This window comes from Pelophylax lessonae (genome assembly GCF_965119305.1).
Source record: "Pelophylax lessonae genome assembly, chromosome: 5".
In the NCBI taxonomy this organism is placed as follows: domain Eukaryota; kingdom Metazoa; phylum Chordata; class Amphibia; order Anura; family Ranidae; genus Pelophylax; species Pelophylax lessonae.
The window spans coordinates 383272612-383298024 of record NC_138772.1 but is presented as its reverse complement, the minus strand read 5'-3'; the positions used below and the strand labels follow the sequence as shown (position 1 = coordinate 383298024).

Sequence of the window (25413 nt, the reverse complement as noted above, 5' to 3'; positions counted from 1 at the left end):
ATAAAACATATTGCAAACATACTGCTTTTCAGTAAAATGTATGTTAATAGCATAGCACTTATCCACTACATCTGCTCAAGTAATGTTACCTACATACAACATGAGTGAAGATCATTTTAAACACCTAAATGTAGGTAAAGGATAGCTTCAAACTCTACAGATAGATTCTGCTAGACCATTAAACAGAATGAAAGTTATCTTCTCTTTTAGTACAAGCTCCATAATTCATGACACATACTTATAGCAGCAATGAAATATGTATGAGAGGCAGTTCAGCATGTATACATAAATATGACAGCTGCTGAAAGTGATTGTAAAGGATAACATTTTATTTAAAAAACAAAAACAAACATTTTATACTTACCTGTTCTTGGCAGTGGTTTTGCACTGAGCAGCCCAGATCCTCCTCTTCTCGGGTCCCAAGTCATTGTTCCTAGCCCCTCCCCCCTGTCCAGTACACCCATAGCAAGTTGCTTGCTATGGGGGCACTCATGCGTGCTCACTCACGAGCCAACTCTGTGTGTCCATAAGACACACAGATCACAGCTCCCTCCTCACTGGTTGTGATTGACAAAAGCAGGAGCCATTGACTGCTGTGTCTGAGCCAATGAGGAGACAGAGAGCCATGAGAGCCTCTGCTCTCATGCACATTGTTGGATTGAGATCGGGCTCAGGTAAGTATTCAGGTGGGGCTGGGGGGGAGCTTCTTGAAGAAGATTTCTTTACCTTAATGGAAAGAATCCATTAACATAAAAAAACCTTCTGCTTTTAGAACAACTTTAATGCAGGAATCAATATGAAAAGGGAAGAAAGTAAAGGGGTGAAGGATTTAGAAGGGTGTAAAACAGAGTAGGGCAGTGGATCAGAGGAAAATTGCAGAGAAGGTGATAATTAGCGGCTGCACTAATCATAGGGAATGTGCCCTGTTTTTCATCAGCTTTTACATCTTTCAGCTATAGTCCTTAACCACCTGAATCCAGAGGCATTTTTTTTCATGCAAAAATGCACCATTTGTCCGTTTACATCCGTTTTTCATCCAATCTAATGTTTTAACAGAAGAAAAAATAGGACTTTGATCCGTTCCCAAAAATGGATGTTGGTCAAAGCGGATGTAAACGGATGTAAATGATGATAATCCATTTACATCTGTTTTTCCATAGAGATGCATTGATGTCCTTTTTCATCAGTCAACAGATTAATGAAAAACGGACAAACGGTGTGAAAGGGGCCTAAAGCTGATTTCCAGGTTCTACAACAACAGTTGTAGTGGCTGTGTGAGCTGTTTAACCTCAGCATACAATTCTCAGACCGAAACAATCAGAGGAAGCTTTATACTCATTCATAGAATACAAAACTCCCTGTGAAAGGCTGACCTGATTTATTTTCGGGAGTTGGACAGGAATTTCTCGTCCCACTGCCGGTACACAGCACTGTATAATATATGATGCTGAGGCTACAAATGCATTACAGTGCCCACAGCCTCTGCAACCATTAGTGAACTAAAAAGATTGTTTGGACCAGCTTGAACTACACTATTTAAAAGCCCAATGAAACCTGGAGATCAGCTTTAAAACTAAAATAGACATAGCCATGTCATCAAATGAGTCAGTTTTTGTTTTTTTTTTTTCATTTGTGTTTTACTCATTTAAGATTCACTTGCATTTCATTTATGCAACAATTCATTATCTTATTCTGTTCATTGTTATTATAAAGAACTGCATTTTCACATTATTTAATGCTCAATTAAACTTTATGTTTAAATCATCTAAATAGATTCTAAGTACATCAAACAAAAAGCATACAAAAATGTGTTTTCCTTAGAAACAGCCAAAGTCTGAGCAGAAAAGACAGAACTTTTCCAGCATGCTGCAAAGAAGGACTCTTGCTATTTTTGTGGAAGCAGTGGTCTCCCTGCAAAGGTCTGACATGGCTGTTGAGTCAGAGCTAGTAATCTTTATTCAGCAGAAAACAGACGCTTTGAAGATCGCCACAGATCTAACTTATCAGAGGGCATGTTGAATCTCTGCAGAGGGACCACTACTCAGACTGTTGCTTCTTCCTAAAAAACACAAATTGTAAGACTTTGCACACTTTTAATTTTTATTCACCTAGAATGTGCCTAGCTGATTTAAAGAAAAAGAGCATTTAGACTTAAAAGATTTTGAAATAGAAATTAATTATATTTCCTTTACTTTTGCAATTAAACATAAATGACTGGAGACTATAATAAAGATAATCTAAAAATGGGCAGTTCCAAGGTATTCTGTTTTATTCATTGCTACAGCATTTTCTATATATGTATGTATATATATATATATATATATATATATATATATATACTGTATACGCACACATATATATATATATATATATATATATATATATATATATATATATATATATATATATATATATATATATATATATATATATATATACTGTATACGCACACACACACACACACATATATATATATATATATATATATATATATATATATATATATATTTACTGTATAATATATGTATATATATATATATATATATATATATATATATATATATATATATGTATATACACACACATATATCAGCTCTGCATAATATATACTAACATGTATTTATCACTTCTGCACATGTATACAGGCAAAGTGAAATACATATATATATCACCTCTGCATAATATATGCTTATACTTGGAATTTATCACTTCTGCACATGTATACAGGCAGAGTGAAAGGCAAATGTGGAATGAATTTTGTTGTATACTAACATCAGATGACTTGAATTCATCTTGGGTCATGGAAAGAAGCTGCAAAAAGCAAAGCAGAGTAAATTAATAATAGCCACCAATACAACATCGCTGTGGATTACAAAATGTTACTAGATATTTTCTGAAATTGCATAGCAAAAATGTAAAGCAAAATAAAATACCCCCTCTTTATCATTAAAGGTAAACTAATAGCTAAAATACCAAATGTTGTTAAAGTAATCAAACAATAACATATAAAGCGATGATAACCGTCTTTGCTGGGACAGAGTGTTACGCTGAAGTCAAACCTGAGCGTAGCATCTTTGAGGGTTTTTTCGCACGTCTTTATGTGCATTTTTATACAGCGTTTTTGAGCTTTGCTGTTTTTTTTTATTAGCCAATTGTTGCTAGGTCTTTCAGCTTTTTAGCTTTTTTATCAGCTTTCGTTTCCTTTATTATTATTATTATTATTTGAAGATTGCCACAGATCTAACTTAGCAGTTAGATTTTATTTATTTATCTATTTATTTATTAAGGGCTCTTTCACACGGCTACTCTGCTGTTTTTCTCCGCTGCGGGACTTTTTTTTCTTTTTTTTCACGGAGCGGTTGACATTTGTGTCATCCGCTCCGTATGTCCGCATATCATCCCATCCGTTTGCGGATGATATGCGGACATAATGTAAGTCTATGGGCATTGCGGATGTCAGCGGATGACACCGCTGACATCCGATTTTCCTTCCTTTCCGTTTTTTGGAACGGAGGAAAAATAGGGTTCTGTTCCGTTCCAAAAAACGGAACAGAACTGAAAGGAAGAAAATCGGATGTCAGCGGATGGTATTCCGCTGACATCCGCAATGCCATTGACTTACATTATGTCCGCAAATCATCCGCAAAAAAATAGGATGATTTGCGGACATACGGAGCGCCAGTGTGAAAGAGCCCTTATTTTTAGGGTTAGGGGTCAGAGTTAAATAAAGATAGGTTAGGGTTAGGATTTGGAGTTGGGGTTATTATTTTTTTTGTGTGTGTTAATATTACTACTACTATTTCTAAAAATAATAATAATAAATGAATAAATAAATGTAAAATAAATACAAACATAAATAAAAATGACCCTAAATAAATAATAAAATAAATACAATAAATTAATACTATGTTATAGTAAATCAGCAAACAAAAATATTTAACCCCTAACCTTGACCCCTAAGCCTTAAAAATAATATTAAAATCATAATAAATAAGCTCCCTAACCCTAACACAAGATAAATAAATACATTATTATTATTATTGTTATTATTATTATTATTATTATTATTAATAATAATTTATTTAATATATTTTTGGTAAGGTTAGGGGTAATTATTATGTATTTATTATTATGTATTATTCATATTTTTTAATTTTTTTTATTTATTTTTTTGATATTTTTAGTTATTTCTGAATTTATTTAACATTTATTTATTCATATATTATTTCTACTTTTTTTTGTTGCATTTGAGCAGAAAATCACTCAAAAGTGCATGACAAAATGTGCTAAAGTGCACAAAAATGCTCAAATCCTGCATTTCCATTCCTTTCTTTTGGAATAATCTGCTCAATTTGAGATACAAAAAAAGCTTCAGAACTTTTTTGAAGGGAATTAAACTCTTTCTGTAAAAAAATAAATAAATAAATAAATAAAAGTTGTTTCATTTTCCAATGCCAGACACATATAGCTCTTGATCACATGATACCTTCCAAAGATGTGTGTGGTGGGTTCAAAATTCAGATTAGCTGATAGTCCCTTATGCAGAGATCATGTAAAAGATAGCCTAGTCCATGTCTACCAGTGTTTAAATAAATAGGAACCTGAGGTAGCATTTTAGTCCTTCTAAAATCTTCAAACAATATATATTTTTTAAAGTGGTCAAGAGTCTTTTATGCATACTTGACAACCCCATGACATCAGACTAAGTAGGTATCTTGACTTAGCCTTTTGTACCCTCACAGCTGTAGCACCCATTAGGAAAAGAACCTGCAATTTAAAATGTGATAAAAAAAAATTTTATCTCATTGTAGCCAATTCCTTCCACATTTTACTTTTAAAAACAGGTATTTTAGCTACAGTTTATTCTTTAATATCTCTGCATATAAAAAGAAGTATCATTAATTGGAACATTCAATAACAGAGAAATAACAGTGAGCCCAGTCAATAGCAATGATAGAGGATAGATAGATAAAAATAATTTTGCAGGTCATCTGCCATCTGAAATAACATCTCTCCCGCTCTTCTCGCAACAAATAAATAAATATTTCCCTTTATTTGCATATGTGCAATATATTACCAAAAGTTCGTGGACACCTGATCATCACATCTACATGAGCTTTTTGGACATCCCATTCATAAATTTTAGGCATTATTATGGATTAACACACACACACAACACACACATCCCCAACCCTATGTGTCTCTAGCAGCCTCCATAGTTTTTCAAAATTTTTCAATTCTGTCTGGGATATTTTTGTGCTCATTCAGCCAAAAGAGCATTTCTGGGGTCAGGTACTGATGTTGGATAAAAGAACCTGGCTCACAATCGGTATTACAATTCATCCCAAAGGCGTTCAATAGGATTGAGATCATGGCCCTGTGCAGGCCACTCAAGGTTCTCCACACAAGCTCATCAAATTTTAGACCTAGATTTATGCACGGGGCACAGCAATGTTACAAGAGAAAATTGCCTTCCGCAAACTGTTGCCACAAGTAGGGATGATCGAATGGTTCGGGTCGACCATCGGTTCGACCCGAACATTGACTGCTCGAGGTTCGGCCGAACCAGAACTGACCAAAATGCAAAGGGACAGGAACTGGGCTTTAAAAGCCCGTGATTGGACCAGAACCATCAGTAAAAGCCAATTGAGGGGGCAGGAGAATGCTAGGAATGTGATTGGAGTGACTAGGGGGTCCAGAGGCCAATCATTAGTGAATACGCCCCCCAGTATATAAGATAGCCCCGCCAAATCTCTACCATTTTAATACAGGGCTGTGGAAGACAGTGGAAGCAGTTCTGTTACTTCTGCTTCAAAGTGTCATTTAGCAATTATTAGTGTGAGGAAAGGGATATCTAGTGTAGTTAGGGTACTATTTTCCACTATAGTTAGATTTAATAATCTAGTTTCTGTAGGGAAAATGTTAAGGGTAAGGGGACCGTAGTGTAGTGTAGGGTTAACTGACTCTGACTGCTATGGCAGGGTGACAAAACCCTTCCATGTCAGGGTGAACGCTATAGAGAAAAGTTTGTTTCTTTTAGAACACTTACGGAACAGGATGGTGGCTTCACCCCTGTCACCCTGCTTTTTGTAGCAGGCATTTATAGGGCTTTTTTGAGGACATGTTTGGAGTCAGGCATGACATCTGAACTTCTGTGTAGGGGTATATATACACACACATGTATGTATATATACACATACACATATATAGGTGTGAAAGTAGCAGAAACCTATGCTTGTGCTAATGAAATAATTAACACCCATATGGCTTCTCTGCTATAATACCTATATATGTGTATGTGTATAATTACATATAAGTGTGTGTGTATATATACCCCTATACAGAATTTCAGATGTTTTGCCTGCCTCCAAAGACCCCCCAAAAATGCCCAAAAAAAACGGCTGCAACAACACACCTGGGCGTTTTTTTTGGCGCAGGCATTTTTTTGGGCATTTTTTGGGGCTCTTTGGAGGCAAGCAAAACATCTGAAATTCTGTATAGGGGTATATATACACACACACTTATATGTATTTATACCCATACACACATATACGTGTGATAGGAGCGGAGACATATGCCTGTTAATTATTTCATTAGCGCAAGCATAGGTTTCTGCTACTTTCACACCTATATATGTGTATGTGTATATATACATACATGTGTGTGTGTATATATACCCCTACATAGAAGTTCTGATTTCATGCCTGACTCCAAACATGCCCTCAAAAAAGCCCAATAAAACGCCAGCAACAAAAAGCCGGGTGTAAAAGTAGCGAAGCTACTAACCTGTTCTGTATTAATTCTAATACAAACAAACTTTTTTTCTGGTTCTGGACATGCTACAGAGCTGAAACTTCACAGGTACACTTTTTAGACTCCTCAGACACTAAATACAAAGAAATCTCTTTTTTTTTTTCAAAAATGTTTTCAATAATTGTCTCTTTATCAAAAATGACAATTTTTAAGAATTTTTTTGTGTGATTAATAGTCCCTGGGGCATGACCCAGAACCCTAGGCACTTTTTAGGGGCATTTATTGGGTTTTAGGGCTTCAAAATTGTGTATTTTGATTACCGAAGTTCAGGTCCCATTGATTTCAATGGTGTTCTGAAATCCGGGCCGAACTTTCGGGAAGTTCGGGTGTTCTGGTCGAACCGAACTTTTGAAAAGTTCAATCATCCCTAGCCACAAGGTTGGGAGGACACAATTGTCCCAAATGTCTTTGTATGTTGTATCAGATTCATTACCAGTACCCTTCCATGGAGACATCTGAACCCAATAATTTGGAGGGCTGCCTATATATTTTTGACCATATAGTGTACAATATGTAAATCAATAGAAATTAATGGATTAATTTAGGAAATCAAGCAGTATGAACCTGCAAAAATAAGATGCTCTGTTACTTTTTATTCCAATGAATGATTCCTACACAAACATTGTTACAAAGCCAAAAACTGAGCGTGCCAAACTTTGGTGACCTTAAATCAAAACAGTTTTCAGGAGTAATAGAAACGTGACATCTCTATTCTATTTTATAACACAGAAAACACATTTTCTTCAGCAGTTTAGAAAGATAGAGTGAATATTCAGGCATCAGTGTGAGGTTGCTTCTGGAAGAGTTAAAAACAGAGATCCAAAATTTACAGTATCTGATGTAGAAATCCCCTTATATTATATGTATATGTGGTGCTTACCATGGTACCATGTACAGTAATTTCTAAGAAATTTTTATGCAAATAACTTTTGTTTTCCCCATATCCAGTGGAAAAAGCAGACTTCACATTATATAATTTTTCAAACAAAGCACTCTACAAATAATATCATACTGCATATTGCATAAAAAATAACTTGGAAGAATGGATCCTGAATGAGTCGGGTTTCTATCTGACCATATCTAACATTGTTTTAGGATAGCATAAAAAGAAAAGCCATCATTACACTGGTTAACTGGAAAAAATCTGAACTTGTGCACTCTTCCTATTTTAGTCGATTAGTCAAAGCATAAATGCATAATAATGAATTGTAGTGATGAATGTGAAATTAGGTTTCTTATGATGTTAGTAGCAGTTAAATACATAAAATGAGTTATATTAAAGACGAAATCATAACAAACTGTGCGTATATAGGAAAAAATTGGATTTTTTACTTACTGTAAAATCCATTTCTCTGATGTTCATTGACTGACACAGCTCCTGATCTTCTTAACCATTGGGTTATACTGCCCCCTACATGAGTAGGACACCAGGCGGAAATAAAGTCTGGCTATGCCTTTGGGCAGTCCCAGGGGGTATACTCCCTCTCTCTGCTATAGGTACTCAGTTTTGTTACAAGCAGTGTCAGAAGAATTACAAACCAAACAACCGTTGAAACAAGACTGCCAAGGCCGACACCTGGCCCTTGATAGTACTCAAGGCCAGTTTCTGCTCAACCCCCCAATTGAAGGAAGGTCAAGCTCCGAGCCACCGAAAAAGAGCGAGGATGAACCCCAAGAGACTCACACTATGCGATGTTCATCTTCCACATACAATGGAAGATCTTCCTAGAAGTAGATTTCCTAGCTTTTTAACAGTGTTGGAATCACCAACTCAGATAAACCTCTACCCTTTAGCACCTGGCGTTCAACAGCCAAGTCGTCAAACCCAACTGTAATGCTGTAAAGCAGGATGAAAGATTTGCCCTTGGGACAGCAAATCCTCCCTATGAGGAAGCTTCCAAGGAACGTCGGGGACCTGCCGCACCAGATCGGCATACCAAGCCCTGTAAGGCCACTAAGAATCCCTTCTGCCTCGATCCTGCGTAGAAGTCTTGGCAGAAGCTTGAGAGAAGGAAAAGCGTAAATCAGATGATAATTACCCCACGGGGCCACAAGCACATCTGTGGTATCCGCCAGAGGATCCCACGACCATGCCACAAACCTCTACACCTTTCTGTTAAGAAGAGAGGCCAACAGATCCACCTTGGGGATGCCCCACCAGAGACAAAACAGATGAAACACCTCTGGATGAAGGCACTAATCCCCTTCATCCAACGCTTGCCGATTGAGTAATCCACCTGCCTGTTTTCCACTCCGGGAATGTGTACGGCTGAGAGGACTAGAAGGAAATGTTCTGCCCACCTTAGAATGCCGACTACCTCCAGAGCCACCAGGACACTTCTTGTGCCTCCCTGGTGATTGACATAAGCCACAGCTATGGCATTGTCCGATTGAATGTGCACTGGACATCCCTGAAGATGATCCATCCAATGTTTCAGGCACAGTCTGATCGCTCTGAGTTCCAGGACATTGATCAGTACTCTGGACTCTTCCAGTGTCCAGACCCCCTGAGCAGAGTTTTTGCAGAGGACGCCTCCCCACCCGGACAGACTGGCAACTGTTGTGATCACTATCCAATACAAGGGGATGAAGGAATTGCCCAGCTGAAGCGCCTGAGAACGAAGCCACCATATCAGGGACTCTTTTGTTCCCCGGCTCAGCCAGATCTGATTGTCCAGAGACTGTGGATTCTTGTCCAATTTGCCCAGACTCTCCCTTTGCAGGGACCTCAAATGTAACTGTGCAAATGGAACTGCCTCGAGGGTAGACATCAATAGGCCCAGCACCCGCATGCAAGTCAGGAGGGGTGACCATCTGCTGGACAGCAGGAGACGAATCGCAGCCTGCAGTTTCTGGAGTTTTTCCAGAGGAAGGAGCACTCTGGCTAGGTCTGAGACCAGAGTCAGAACCAGATAATCCAGCTTTGTGTACAGAACCAGAGCAGACTTCTGAAAATCCAGAATCTTAGAGTTTATATAGTGATCTCCAGGTTTTCCACCAGAGCAGTAGGAGAGGAGGTCGTCCAAGTAGCCCAATACTGCAATCCCCTGCAGGGGTAACGATGCTAGCACTGAGCCAACACTTTTGTGAAGACCCGAAGAGTGGAGGCGAGACCATCTGGTAATGCCAAAAAACCGATAATGCTCCTCTCCCATGGCAAAGCGAAAGAAGCGCTGGTGACCGGCACATATTGGAATGTGAAGGTAAGCATCCTTGATGTCGATAAAGGCAAGAAAATTTCCTGATGCAGGGATGCTACCACTGTACAAATGGATTCCATTCTGAACTTCTGCATCCATACAAAGCAGTTCAGCACCTTGAGGTCCAGGATTGGATGCACCTTGCCTTCCTTCCTGGGAACTGTAAACAGGTTTGAGTAAAACCCCTGATACCGTTCCGATGTCGGAACAGGAACAATTACCCCTTGAAGTAACAGGTCTTGCACCGCCCCAAAAAGACCCTATAAGCGGTCCGTGGACAAGCGCAAGTTGAAAGGAAAGAACCTTTCTAGAGGGTAAGAACCAAACTCAATCTTTTAGCCGGACTGTATGACTTTGTGGACCCACTTGTCTTATACCAGGGAAATCCACGGATCCGGAAACCAGCGAAGATGTCCCCCCCACTCCAGATACGGGTGAGGGATCCTCACGATGAAGGAGCCTTGTCCGTGGGTCTGGAGAAGCCAGCTCTTGACTTGGCAGACCAAGTTCGCTTTGATCCACCAGAGGAGGCCCTGAAAGGCTTTGATCCCTTGTCAGTCACCCCAGAGGGACAAAAAAACATTTTATGAGCCGAGAAAAATGGTCCACGTCTACGAGGAGGGTCCTTGCCCTACTAGCCAGGGAAAGAAAGGCACTCTTCCCCCCTGTGAGACCCTTAATGATGTCATCCAGGGTAGCTGCAAACAGGTGATCTCCTTGAAAAAGAAGATCAGTCAAGGCCTTTTTAGAAGTCTGGTCCGCAGACCAGCATTTGAGCCAAAAAATACGCAGAAGGACCACTGCTGAAACAGAGAGCCTAGCAACTAGGGGAGCTGCATCCAAAGAGGCATCCAAAGAGGCATCACATATAAGCTGCAGCCCCTGGACCAACTGGTCCATCAGCTCAGCAAAGCTGCTTCCCCTCCAGGTCGCAGCGTAAAAGCTTAGCTCACTCGGTCAGAGTTTGCGACACGAGGACAATGGTGAATACCGGCCTCAGTGCCGAAACAGCCACAGTGTACATATTGGGGGTCACAGCCTTCGCCTTCCTATCATCCGGGTCCTTAAAGGCTGGAGACTCTTCAACCAGAATCATGGTTGCCTTGTTCACCCTGGAAACCGGAGGGTCCACCACCGGTGGAACAGTGCAATTTTTAAGAAGGGACTCCACATAGGGGTACTGCAGAGAAAACCACTTAGGGACCACTTTTTGCTAGCCCCTCGCCCAAAAACCACCTTCACCCGGGACACAAATGACTCCAGGACTGCCATCAGTGCATCAATGGATGGTTGGTTCCCTGCAGCTTCTGGGAGGGGATCAGGTGCGAAAATGTGCTCCAAGGACTCCATGAGTCAATAGGGGGACCCCACAAAAAAAGGTGTAATAACACTGCTAAGGGACACCCCCACCGCTCTGGCAGCACCACCCGGTCACCAGTAACAGAGCAACAATCGATCCTCAGCAGATAACACCAGACTCATCACCCAGCAGAAACAGATACCTGCAGCCACCAGGATAATCTGCCATCCACGTGTGGTGATCAGGAAGTGAAAAGATAAATGAGTCAGCACCAGGGGATGAGGAGGGGCTCCCACCGCTGAAATCGCTGCCACTATTTTCAATGGCAAACCACCACAAAATGGCCGCCGGGCTACACAAAAATGGCCTTTCTATTAGAAGGAAATAGTAGTCCCGTGTGGCCACCAGGAGGCTCAGGGACCCAGGAGGAATCCCTAGGCCTCAGAAAATAGCACAGGCAGGAAGCTGGGGCCCTGGCAGGAGCCCTCACCAGGTACAGAGACCCAGTCATATGCAACCGCATTTAACTCGCAGAGCCAACCTAGCGCAGAGCTGAGGCCAGACTGGGGTGACCACTGGATCTAGATTTTCCAGCCCGTTGCCCAGTCTGGCAGTTGTTTGTAGATCTCAAAGGAAAAAAAAACAGTAGAAAAAAATCTATCCAAAAATAAAAAATTGCCAGGACCAGATATCCCAGCAAGGAACTAGGTCCTTACTCTTGACTAGGCAGAAGAAAACTGAGTACCTATAGCAGAGAGATGGAGTATACCACCTGGGACTGCCCATAGCTTAGTCAGACTATTTTCGGCTTAGTGTCCTACTCCTGTAGGGGGCAGTATAACCCAATGGTTAAGAAGATTAGGAGCGGTGTCTGGCAATGAACGAAAGAGAAATAATGCTTATCTTAAATTTTAAATGCTACTTTTCTAATAATTTAAAGTTTGCAGCTAGGTAGATATGAAAAAATCAATTTAATCAATTTAATTCAGTTCTGAATTTAAAAAAAAATAATCACATGTATTTTTTAATGGTATCTTAGTCTGTCTTTGTACTAGACAGCACCATGTACATCAGCATTTAGACTAGGATATATAAGTACTACAGCACTGTGACTTTAACAACTGGAGCTTGCAACTGCTTCCAACTGTCTATTTAGCTGCTTGACTACACTTCCAGATTACATTTTAAGTATAATGACAGGTAGTGCATTTATTTCCAATTACTGCTAAATATATCAAACAGAAACATTTAAGGCATGGTATGATCCATGATTAAAAAGAATATGATTCAAAATATTTAGAGGAGAATCAACACTTTTTTTCTATCGATTCTTACTTTTCTTTCATCTGTGGGATAGTGGGTAGCATACCACAGACTGCGTCTCCTTTCTGCAGTTAGAGGTGCTGGGCTGTACTCTCCTTCCTTTTCACCTTCTTCATCTTCTTTATTGTCTTCATAGCTTATCTAGAACAAGAAAACCCAGGTTTGAAAAAAAATTCTAGGAAGTGCTAAGTACATATTTAATAAAAGATAATTAGATAATCTATATAATGTGCCTTGAAAGCTTAACACATGCCATTTTTTTGTTTTTGAATAGCGTGAGGAACAGTTAAAATAAATGTCAGATTTTAACTTGGAAGGCTAAGCCAAATCCATAGATATTAGGATCATTGGGTCATAATTCAGGCCCAAACCTGAACAAATATACACTGGTTTAAAAGATGATTCCTAGGCATCTTCAGACCTACTGATAGAGCCATTGTAATTACACCCCAGGCCACCAAACCCAAGAAAGTTTGCTCTACTGGGCCTGGCGTCTGAACTACTATCCAGACCTTGAGCCCTCTTGGTTAATACCCATCACCCTACTCTGCATCTTGGGTGTTTTACATCTACTTTACTGCTCTTCTATTAGCCATTTTTCTGTATACAACAAGCAGTTATACAACCACTTTTTGATTCACGGTATGTTCTATGCTACAATGATGCAATTTTTAATCTACTTTGTAAAGTTTTAAAAATTACAATAAATATTATGTTTATAAAAATAAGTTTTAATTCTGTCTGCTATCCAATTGGGGAGATTAATTCTCACTTGCCATCTCCATGTCACCTGTGCTGTGCAGGAAATGGAAGATGTGATTGTCATGGCGAGGAAGGCATGGGCACCAATAAAAACATTGTCAAAAGTTGTTACCCTTCTTCACTCTACTAAAAATGTATTTAGTTTTGTATGTGTCCCTTTTGTCCTTAAAGGAAATGAGAGGGGTTTTGCCTAATAAAAACCTGACATAAGCTTTAACCCCCTCACTGCTCCATCCAAAAAAAAATTTTCAGTGGAGTTGGGTTTTAAAAAAAAACTGCCCTCTTCTGAAAATCTTTATTTCCAATTAACTTTGCATTTCAGATACCCATGCCTTTTTACTTTACTACTGAACTATATGAACCTAACTGGCATTGTCATCCCATAACAGTATGTGCATCCTCATTCTAAAAAGGTATTATGTTTGTTAACAAATTTCGATGGACAAGACTCTCAAACACACAGGAAACAACAATTAGAATATACAAGGGCAGAGCAGCTCAATGATCAATACAGATCGATGGCAAAGTGAAAATGCTAACCTTCTTACAGTACAGTATTAGTCTGAAAACAAATAGGTCCATTAAGAGGTTGATACAGTCATATTTAAGTGGTTTCTTTAATGTGTTTTCATCGGAGTAACAACATCCAATCCAATTCAAGGATCAATAAAAATAAATAATTAATAAAACATTACACTTACAACAGGCTCCTGCAGCCAAAGACGTATGAGCGTTGCCAGTGTGTAATACAGTACTAATAGGACAACTGGATTCGTAAAGTGGTACCAATTTCGTTGGGGAGCTGCTACGAATTTCCATGTGTTTGAACAATCAGTTTGAACTAATGAAGTGATACCAAATAACCTGTGTATAATAAAAATAATATGCATACAAATAAGGCTTCATTATTCAAACGATGTACAATGTAATTTAAATATACAGTATATAGCAATAACATATCATTTTGTGGCATTTCAATATAATTTGATGTATCGTGAAAATAACTGATTCATCTTCTAAACCAATGTATGGATTGCTTCACTTACTGTATGTCTTAAAAATTTAAATATACTGACAGATGTGTATTGGACCAGATAGAGAATCCCAAACCTAAAGGATTTTCATTGTGGCTTTATGGAAGATATCTAAAGTATATGGATTTGTCTATGCACCATCTTGATATTAGAGAAATATTAGGAGTTGCAAGAAAAAAATCCTAATGCAAGACCCCTGCAATAGGAGAATGAATATATCCACTTCTCCAGAGGCTGAGTCTCCTATCTTCCATTCATTCCAGAGCTTAAGCTTTCATTACACTTTTCAGCTTTTGACGCTTCCTAAAGTGTCAGATGCTTGTGTCCCCAACTGCACACTATGGTTATTTCCTCCAAACCCTATGTCACTGTTATGTCCTGTAATTACAGTCTTAGTTCAAATGGAGAGTGTTTCCTTGTTATCACTGAGACAGGGAATGATAAAAAACCTGGCTCAAATCTGTCCATTCTAAGAAAGAAAAAGCAAGGTTTTGTCTAGAATTGGGCTTTAAATCAAACAATTAAAACTGGGCATTTGTAATAATTTAAATATTAATACTAATTCAAAACATAACTTTCAAGTTGTTATAATGATGGAATTTCAAGCCTCTGCATGTTAGATCACTTGTGCGCAAACTACATGTGTTTAATATTCCGATGGAAAGTGCACCAAAAAGTATCAAGCATGAGATTTTTCCTAAATGGCACCAAAGCACAAAGGAGTGAAATAACCCTCAAGCATATTTATGCATCCTTTATTAGGTAGAAATCTTCTGTATTTAGCTTTCTTTTCTAATTTTCTGCCAGACATAACAACAGCCTTCTCTCTGGGCTGTTAAAGGAGGGCTAAGCTGTCAATTATTTAAGCCTTTAGCTTTCTTTTACATAGGCAATTGCCAATTGACAGTTTTATGAGTGTTTATTATCAGGATTGGAGTGAGGATAGACAAAGGATGGCCTGAGAGCATTGCAGTGAGAGGACACACATGCTTTGTGAAGGACACAAATCAATATCTCTGTAGGTGATTCAGATTAGAACTACAGATGGCTGGCTCTTTTAAGAGAAATTTTAGTCATGACTAAGATGTGTATTATTGTTAAATGGTATTTATAACTATTAGAATGGAGGTAATTTAATTATACTGTATATATACACTGTATTGTCAAAAGTATTTGGAAATCCGCCTTTACACGCACATGAAGTTTAATAGCATCCCAGTCTTAGTCTGTAGGGTTTAATATTGAGTTGGCCCACCCTTTGCAGCTATAACAGCTTCAACTCTTCTGGGAAGGCTGTCCACAAGGTTTAGGAGTGTGTCTATGGGAATGTTTGACCATTCTTTCAGAAGCGCATTGGCTTGGCTCGCAGTCTCCGCTCTAATTCATGCCAAAGGTGTTCTATAGCCATGTTCCTCCACCCCAAACTCACTCATCCATGTCTTTATGGACCTTGCTTTGTGCACTGGTGCACAGTCATGTTGGATTGAAGAGATCATCCCCAAACTGTTCCCACAAAGTTAGGAGCAGGAAATTGTCCAAAATGTATTGGAATGCCGACACCTTAAGAGTTCCCTTCACTGGAACTAAAGCGGCCAAGCCTAACCCCTGAAAAACAACCTCACACCATAATCCCCTCTCCAACAAATAATTTGGACCAATGCACAAAGCAAAGTCCATTAAGACGTTGATGAGCGAGTTTGGGGTGGAGGTTACTAGACTGGCCTGCACAGAGTCCTGACCTCAACCTGATAGAACACCTGTGGGATGAATTAGAGCTGAGACTGCGAGCCAGGCCTTCTCGTCCAACATCAGTGTCTGACCTCACAAATGCACTTCTGGAAGAATGGTCAAACATTCCCATAGACACACTCCTAAACCTTGTGGGCAGCCTTCCCTGAAGAGTTAAAGCTGTTAAGGCTGCAAAGGGTGGGCCAACTAAGTACTGAACCCTACAGACTAAGACTGGGATGCCATTAAAGTTCATGTGTGTGTACAGGCAGGTGTCCCAATACTTTGGACAATATGGTGTATATTCAAGTATTAACTGCAATCCCACTGTTGTTTCTTGCAGTGATTTGAATACATTCTCCCAATTCAGCAAAATTGTTCTGTGAACCATCTAATTATTCATATATATACTGTACATAATACCATTTATTGGTGACTCATTTCACAGAAGCTATAATACAACATCTTTAGTTAATTAGCTGGTTGTGGATCTGTAGCATTTAGATCATTAACGTATCTCCCATGCTAATTCAATCCAATATGTTTTCAAGACATATTGTACACTAAAACCTTACAAAAACTCAGTCCCTGAATAAATGAAACACATTCTAAAAAGTTCAGATGAACCACTTTTCAATCTCTAAACAGATGCTATGAATTAAACACTGCATAAATTAAGCCAAAATCTGACTCACTGATGGGAAATGAAATGGTTATCAGCTTGTTTTTTATCCTACTGTTGTTCCAAGACATTCTTTATGCAGGTCAAAAAGTAACATAAGGTTGATCAATGTCAGAATATATTCCCAAATACAAGAGAATGTATTGTTTGTTAAAATGTTAGTTATATTAAATATATTGTTCCTGTAGAGGTGTGTAAAGACAAGTGGCCAGTAGCAGTTCTGCCATTAATGAGACTTAGGTATCGTTTAGGTATGAAAAAATTGCTTTGAGAATGTCTCATCATTAGTGCAAAAGTCATGAATAATACTCCTAATTTCGTAAAATGTGTGTAACGTCTGTTTCTATGTATTGCTTATCACTGGGTAAATGTATCATGTTATGGCGCTTTTCTACTGCATGGAACCGAAGGGTTCGGCTCGCTTTTGTGCTTTTCCACTGCTGGTACCGCATGGTACGGTGTAGGAATGGTTCGGTACGGTACGGCGGCGCTTTTCCACTGCATGGAACCGAACGGTACGGCTCTCTAAAACAGTACCACCTTGATTGTGGTTCCAAGAGGTACCATACCGGTACCATATCCCACAATCCTTTGCATGCAGTCACTACTAGCCACTGATTGGTCAGAGAATCGTTGTTATCCCATCCACTTAACTTTAGTACTACTTTAGTGGAAAAGCAAACCATACAAAACCGTACCGAACCGTTCCAACACCGTACCATGCGGTACCAGCAGTGGAAAAGCAAACCTGGCCAAGCAGGGCCAAGTAGAGCCGAGCTGGTACTTGCAGTGGAAAAGTGCCATTAGTGAAGTGATCAATTGAGAAAATACCCTAACACTATAGGCTATGAAGATTTGACCATAGGGGGAACTATTATGAGGGGGACCAACCCCATAAGACCGTAGGGGCCTACCCGTGCCGTTCCTTGAGATTTGTGTGCCGCAGCTCCAGCAGTCAGAAGGCCAGAGTCCCAGAACCCGGAAGGAGGCCCGGGTGAAGCTAGAAGCCTCTGCAGCGGTGACAGCATGCCGCTAGAGAGCTTCATTATAAAGTGTTACTAAACTCCATACAGTAAAATTAGTATGTATAGTCTGCCCGTGCCGTTTCTTCACAGCCCTGTGCCGTGACCGGCGGCTCATGACATTACGCGGCTCCCGGCCAGTAGCATACCCAGAGTCCGCAGACCAGGAAGGAAGAAGGCTAAAGATGGATGCAGCCAGCAGCAGGGACAACGAGGGCTTCATTTGGAAGTAAGTGTCACAAAATGTGCTAGTATGGGATGCATACTAGCACATTATGCATTTACTTTGCATTACTTTGCATTATGCATTTACTTTCTCTTTTATTACATAAACATGATGACATTTATATGAGATTTTAGAGCTTGAATTTACATCTACTTTAAGAAAGTCAGCTTTTTTATTATGTCTTACAAACATCTCCAAAGTGTATTAGATACAATTATTTCTAATATAATGCACACACAACTGATGAAAATATAAAGCCCAAAAAGTTTATATGAAGGACAATTCTCAGAAGACTAGAAAGAAAAAAAATCCTTGGTAGGTTTTGTGTCCCCATTTCTCAGATTTGCATTACCTTCTTCTGTTGTATTTTTAAAGCAGACCCAGCAGGGGACACTCTCAATTCATGCTATCATTTTCATGTTTAAAAGCACACATAAGGTCAATGACAACCACATATTATAAGAGTGAATTGTTCTAGATGGCCCAAACCTACTTAGGGAAGTCGTCTAAAGCGCTTACTTGAAAATAACTACATACAGAATGAAAGTTAATGCGCCTTCCTTAAGAGAGTAATGTATTGATTGTCTGGTGTGCACAGCCCGTCTCTATTGTAAATCAATGGAGAAGAAGTCCAACAGTCAGCTGTACGTGTTTTAAAGGGCTAGAGTGTATACATTTCAAGCGTACATATTGACATTCTGAAAAACACATGCAAAAACACTGGTGTATGAAAGACTCTCTTGTGATTAATATCCATGCTTCAAAGAATTACAGTAGCAACAGCCAGGAAGTTCTAAGCCTCTAAAATTACTAGTGGCTGATGGAAAGTGAAATCACAGGATGAATGAAGCTTGCTCACTCAATTTAGCAAAAACTAAATGAAACCACACGTTAATTAAAATCTCCTCATCAGCAAACCGGCTCCTGTAGCAGAATACTGTTCTGTCCTAGACTCCTCTAAACCTGGAAAGAAGTTCTAAATTAAAAATGACACTGCTAATTAGTGACATTGTAGTAGAGACATGCGGCATGTTGGTCTGGTAAAATTATTCTGAATTACAAGAAGCGGATGTACGAATGACATGAACTTGCTGATCCTGAAAATTATACGAAGGCCGCTGCAGAGATTTACTGTGCAAAGACTCGAGGAGCATGTGTTCAACAATCACCATTCCTATTTTTAAGATCATTAAACAGGAACCCCAGACAAAAATAGCAAGATAAGGATGAATAGCCCATTAAAAGACAAAATATGTGAACCAATTTAATGCAATATACACTTTCAATGTAGAGATTTCTCCCAATGTCATTTTTTTTTTTTTTTATAAAAAAATCTTGTGCCTTCAACTTGCACACAAATTTAAACACGTTAAAAAAATTGGGTTTAAAAATATGATAAGTTACATAGAGTGATGCTATCTCTCATGTCCTTGCAGTCTCTTCTACGTAGGCAGGACTATTCCTACAGCCAAGGTATGTTTGGTGAACACAGGAGACTCATTGAGGAAGGCAACACTAATCATTATGTTCCCCGCCATTTCAAATACACTCATAAATGCTACACCAATTGCCTTCGGGTTTCGGTTATAGAACAAATCCCCCCCTGTGACTCTGCTGCAGAGAGGTTTCATACCCTCTGCCACAGAGTAACATTTTGGATTTTTCATCGTAATACTCTAACACCAGGAGGTCTTAATGAGGAACTTGAGGTGCATACTATTTTGTAGTAAGCATCCGGTCCCCTCTCTGTTCTTATACATTTTTCAATTTTGGTAAAAAAAATCCCAGCTTCTGCTATTATGTACTTATTGCTACATACCATTCATTCTCATTTTTTCCTTTTTACATAAGTGCATATATTTAATTTGCTAGACATATTTATTTTTATACATCCCCTTTTTAAATATATATTTGTCTTATATACATTATTATTCCTCATATATATATATATATCAATTTTTAAGTATATATGAATGCATTTTCTAGTAAAATATGGGTAATATCGTTTGCACTGCATATATCTTTTTATCCAAGTCTTTTATTTTGGTGTAATATTTTATCCATGTATATTCAAGTCTTTTACGTGGTGTAATACTCGACCCCTATATTTACAGAGCAGCTATATTGTTTTATCTGCTTTGTATTTTCTTCTCTCACTCCCTGTCTCCAGTAGTAGCATTGAATTCTCTGATACTTGCAATCTGCAAGCCGAGGGTTAACGGCTCAGCTATGTCTTCTGTGCCTTTCTTCCCCCTCCCACTTTCCTCCCTCTCCCAACCTTTTGGTTCTATGCAGCAGCTCGACTTTCTCCCCTTCCCCTTTCATGTTCTTCCCCTTCCTTCCCTTTTGGTTTTATAAGCCCATCACTTCCCTTCATTGTCCATGCATTTGAAAAAGAGGGCGCAGTCCCTGGAAATGCGTCATGCACACGCCCTCTTCTGATATCCACCAGGCATTTTGAGAGCTGTAATCCATAGGTAATATCCATACCTTGAGCTGGCTGGCTCCCTGTCATCCTTGGTCTCTGTTTGCTCAGTGATGCCTACAATCTAACACTGATCCCAGCTGCTTGGTCTCAGGTGTTCCCTATTCATGCTGTTTCATGCTAACTTCAATGTAGGTGTGCTGCTTATTTCATTAAATTGATTTTTTATTTGATACAACCTCAGCGCCCTGCTTTTTTCTTCTGCATTGAGTGATCCTACCCAGATTTTCTGTGGGAACTGCGGAGGCTCTAGTCTTAGTGCCTTCTCCGGCTCAGCCATCCATCTATCAATTACTTTCTCATCTATCCATCCAGTTGCCTCCTCCCTTCCTCTACATTATTGATGGTCTACAGATACAAATGAAGGTTCCAATGGACTAAGTGACTCTGCACCTCTCCTAAGAACGCCGCATGTACTGTGTACTTGTACACTTTTTACAAAAGGAGATGTGGATTTAAATTAAAATGAATTGTATAAATATTCCCTTCAATTATTCTGTCATGTTTAGATGACATAAGTAAACGGATATTTGCTCTTCTTATGATTGGAAAATTGAAGTAAATATTTACAAAATAGATTGTGTGATGGTTCTCAACTACTTTAGCAAATCACCCTCATTGAATCACTCTAAGCTAAACATCGCTCTCAGCCCTTTTTTTGCTGACTTTCTTATGGCACAGCTCTCTAGCATTCACTAGATAGCTGCTAGTCTTAATCAGTGGTCCTCAACTCCGGTCCTCAGGGTCCACTAACAGGCCAGATTTTAAGTATTACCTTGGGGAGATGCAGACTAGAGTACTGCAATCACTGAGCAGCAAATGATATCACCTGGGATGTATTTCAGTTATCTTGCAAATCTGGCCTGTTAGTGGGCCCTGTAGGCCAGGGTTGAGGACCACTGGTCTTAATGATTTGGGTCAACCAATAGAAAAAAAATATTCCAGCCAATCCAAGTAGACTGAACAGACAGAGTGGAAATCAGTTAAAACAAATCTTTTACTATAAATGTCAAACTTGGGCATGGGCCTCTCTTGTCTCCCACCACTCATTTTTGGTCAGTGAGGGCATCTAACATATGTAAGGACTAATAGACAGAGGTGAAAAGAGTGAAGTCAAGCTTAACTTCTGCAGGAAAAGTCACGATTTTTTACAAAGTTTAATTTGCTTGCATCTCTGGATCCACAGATAAACTGCACATGTGGATCCCATAGGAGAGAAACACTTTTTATATATCTTTTAATCATATTTTTGGGCAAGATTTGCACCAGGTGTACTCAAAAAATATTTTTTATTATATTAGTTTACCTTTGGATTCCTTACAAAAAATGAACAAACTTTAATAAAGAAATAAAGCCAGGTCTCTTCTGCCTATTTGTCCAAAATGTTTTTTATTTTACAATTTCCTAGCTGGGTTTATCAGCAGCTATCTTTATTCAACTAATAAAATTAGCAGTGCAGTAAAGTAAGCAGTTAAACTAATAACACATTTTACAAGTGTTTAAGATTCATGATCTGTTTGGTAATTAATACCAGAAGGGAGTCTGCATAGCGCAACACCAAAACAAAACAATACTCAATAATGTGTTTAACTTACCTGGCATAAAAATCATTTGGTGGAATTATCTCCTGAAAAAACTGCAACTGGTAAAGATAAAGTCCAATCAAGTGCCCTGCACTGAATATAGCCATTAATACACATAGACAGCTGAATATCAGCGGATCAAATACTCGGCAACAAGACCACCATGTGCATAACCCCAAAAATACAAAGAAATACACCGCTGAGGTTAAAGATGGCAACATCATGCCTGTAAAAAAAAAAGAAGAGAGAAATGTCAGAAACAACATTAATATCCAGTGGAGTTAAATAACAGTTAAAACCACCCAAACTAACTGAGATTTTGGCAGCAAGAATGTAACTAACCAAAATCAGATCATTTGACTCTTATAGGGTAGTTGTATGTTTTTATAAACAATGTGAATTAGGTATTGAATACTGTATATGGACACAGGAACATAGAAAAAGTGACTTTTCACAGCAAAAATATATAGATCGATCTTGAAAGTTTAAAGCAGGCTTACCAATATACTCCTAGCCCTTAAACCATTACCAAATTTTTTGCTAAAACTACATTTATCCCTTGACCACTCCTCTAAATCTGATCATTAGAATGAACCCCCCCTAAACTTACGCCTACAAGAAGCCAGAAAGTGCATATACCCTTAAAGAGGAACTAAATACAAAAAATGTAAAAAATGCAAACAGGCAGGGTTTTTATCGAGAAACGACATGCAATGTCTCTTTTGCAATAAAGTACTATACATTTGCCTGCCTATTCACAATCATCTATGCTCATTTGCAGCTCAGTTTACATTCCGGCATGCTCCCAGTGTGCTGGGATTAATGCAATGCTGTGCCAGCCCTGGAAGAACCTGGGGAGAAGATGACGGCGCCAGCAAGGGACTTCGCAGACATCGGACCATTGAAACTAAGGTAAGAATTTGTGCCTTAATTTCAACTTCAATAGGCCTCAGTGCCCTTCTCCAGCATCCATAGCAAGCTACATATTTACCTATCCCTGCTTCGCACAGATCTTCCATTAAGAGTAAATATCTCTTTGAGAGTCATAATATAAAGAAAGTTATTGGCACACCATGATATAGAGAAGCCAAACCCTTTATTCTATGTGTCCAGATGAAGACAGTACAAAGACAGAGTGCTGGGGCTGTAGTTAACGCATTTTATAAATTTACTAGTGCTTAACCATAACAAACAGGAAGTTGGGAATGTTATCCTTTAACCACTTGCCGACTGCCTAACGCCGATTTACGTCGGCAGTCAGCCCCTCACAGGCAAAGTGACGTAGGTCTACGTCGCTAGCCTGTGAGGCTCTAGGGAGCGAGCGAGCGCCCTGCGCGTATGCCCGGCGGACCCGATGTCCGCCGGGCACTCGCGATTGTCCGTTACAGCGGGAGAAAGGCAGGCGGCTAATGTAAACAAAGCCGCCTGTCATTCTTCCCTGTGTAAGAATGGAGATCATACGGTTCTGCTATGTAGGACCGTTGATCTCTGTTCTTACACCTCAAGCCACATCCAATCACAGTTAGAAGCACGCCCCTAGGGACACACTTAACCCCTCCTTCTCAAATAAAGTTAACTCCTTCCCTGCCAGTGTAATTTTTACAGTAACAGTGAATATGTATAGCACTGATTACTGTAGTAATGTCACTGGTAACCCCAAAAGTGTCAAAAATGTCAGTCAAGGGTCCGATATGTCCGCCGCAATGTCGCATTCCCACAAAAAAATCGCAGATCGCCGCCATTACTCGTTAAAAAAAACAACAAAAATTACAAAAATCTTTCCCTTAGTTAGTAAACACAATCAATCTTGCGCAAACCAATCAAAATATGCTTATTGCGATTTTTTTTACCAAACCTATGTAGCAGAAATCAAATTTGCCAAAAATGTTAAAAAATTTAGATTTTTACTTTTTTTTGGGGGAATTTCATATAAAAATTTTTTGAAAAATATTGTTATTTTTGCAAAATTGACACTCTTTTTTTGTTTATAGCGCATGATCAAAAAATCGCACAGGTGATCAAATACCACCAAAAGAAAGCTCTGTCTGTGGGAAAAAAAGGATGTAAAATTAGTTTAGGTACATCGTCGCACGACTGTGCAATTGTCCGTTAAAGTCACGCAGTGCCGAATCGCAAAATAGGCCCTGGTCAGGAAGGGGGTAAAATCTTCCGGGGCTTAAGTGGTTAAGGGAATGTAAAGGTAGAAGGTTTTTTTTTTATCTTAATGCATCAGCAGTGATATGCAGCAGCCCCTCTCAGCCCCCCTAATACTCACCTGAGCCCATCTTTATCCAGCGATGTTGCAGGAGTTTCTCAGCTGCCTGGGATTCCCCTCCACATTGGTTGAGACAGCAGCGCAGCGTGATTGGCTTCCGTTGCTGTCAATCAAAGTCAGTCAGTCAATCAGGAGAGAGAGAGGGTGGGGCTAGGTCACGGCTCTGTGTCTGAATGGACACATGGAGCTGTGACTCGGCTCGGGTGCCTAAGCTGCTTGCTGTGGGGGCACTCAACAGGAGGGAGGGGCAAGGAGCAGCAAAGAGGGACCCGAGAAGAGGAGGATCCGGGCTGCTGTGTGCAAAACCAACTGCACAGAGCAGATAACTAACATGTTTGTTATTTAAAAAAAAAAGAGAATTTACAATCACTTTATTGGCATGGTGACTACTTAAAGATAACATTCAGCACTTCCTGTTCTTTATATGTGAAATGCATTAACAACAGCTCCAGCAACTCTGTCTTTGTGCTGTCTTCATTTCACACATGGAATAAAGGATTTGGCATTTCTAGAGCATGGTGTGCCACCAACTTTCTTTATATTATTGTATCATGATGGTGAGCCGTGGTGAGCACCTACCATGGGGATTATCATGTGAGTAACACTCTCACCTGAAGCGGTATTGTTTAAATGCCTTGAGATTCATGCATGGAGAAGAGTCAACCTGAGCTGACAGCTGTAGCCCACCCCTGTCCCTTTTGTTATCAGTAGCTCACTGATTGCTATCAATTGTTGTCTATAATTGCTATTTAATGCAGGCCTAAATTTCAGTAGAATGTTTAAAATCCACATTTACATTTTCACTGAATTTACCTACATTTTGGTTGCACATATTGTTGCAGAAGCATCTAAAAGTAACAAGTATAATGCCTCCCCAACAACACTGCTAAAACAGTGATAGGAGACTGTGCACACCTAGGGCATGTTCCTAAACAATGACTAAAGGCTCGTACACACTATAAGAAAACTGGGTGAACATT

The 25413-nt window shown here is 39.3% G+C and overlaps 1 protein-coding gene across 1 annotated transcript in view; it reads right to left on the bottom strand.

Moving 5' to 3' along the window:
* Positions 1 to 25413, bottom strand: part of PIEZO2 (piezo type mechanosensitive ion channel component 2) — a 497782-nt gene that overhangs the window by 162241 nt on the left and 310128 nt on the right. The window contains exons 7-10 of the mRNA XM_082257361.1: positions 22171 to 22384; positions 14100 to 14262; positions 12649 to 12777; positions 2773 to 2811 (exon numbers count right to left, since the gene is read on the bottom strand). Coding sequence (XP_082113487.1) covers positions 2773 to 2811; positions 12649 to 12777; positions 14100 to 14262; positions 22171 to 22384 — 545 coding nt within the window. The remainder of the gene's footprint in view (positions 1 to 2772; positions 2812 to 12648; positions 12778 to 14099; positions 14263 to 22170; positions 22385 to 25413) is intronic.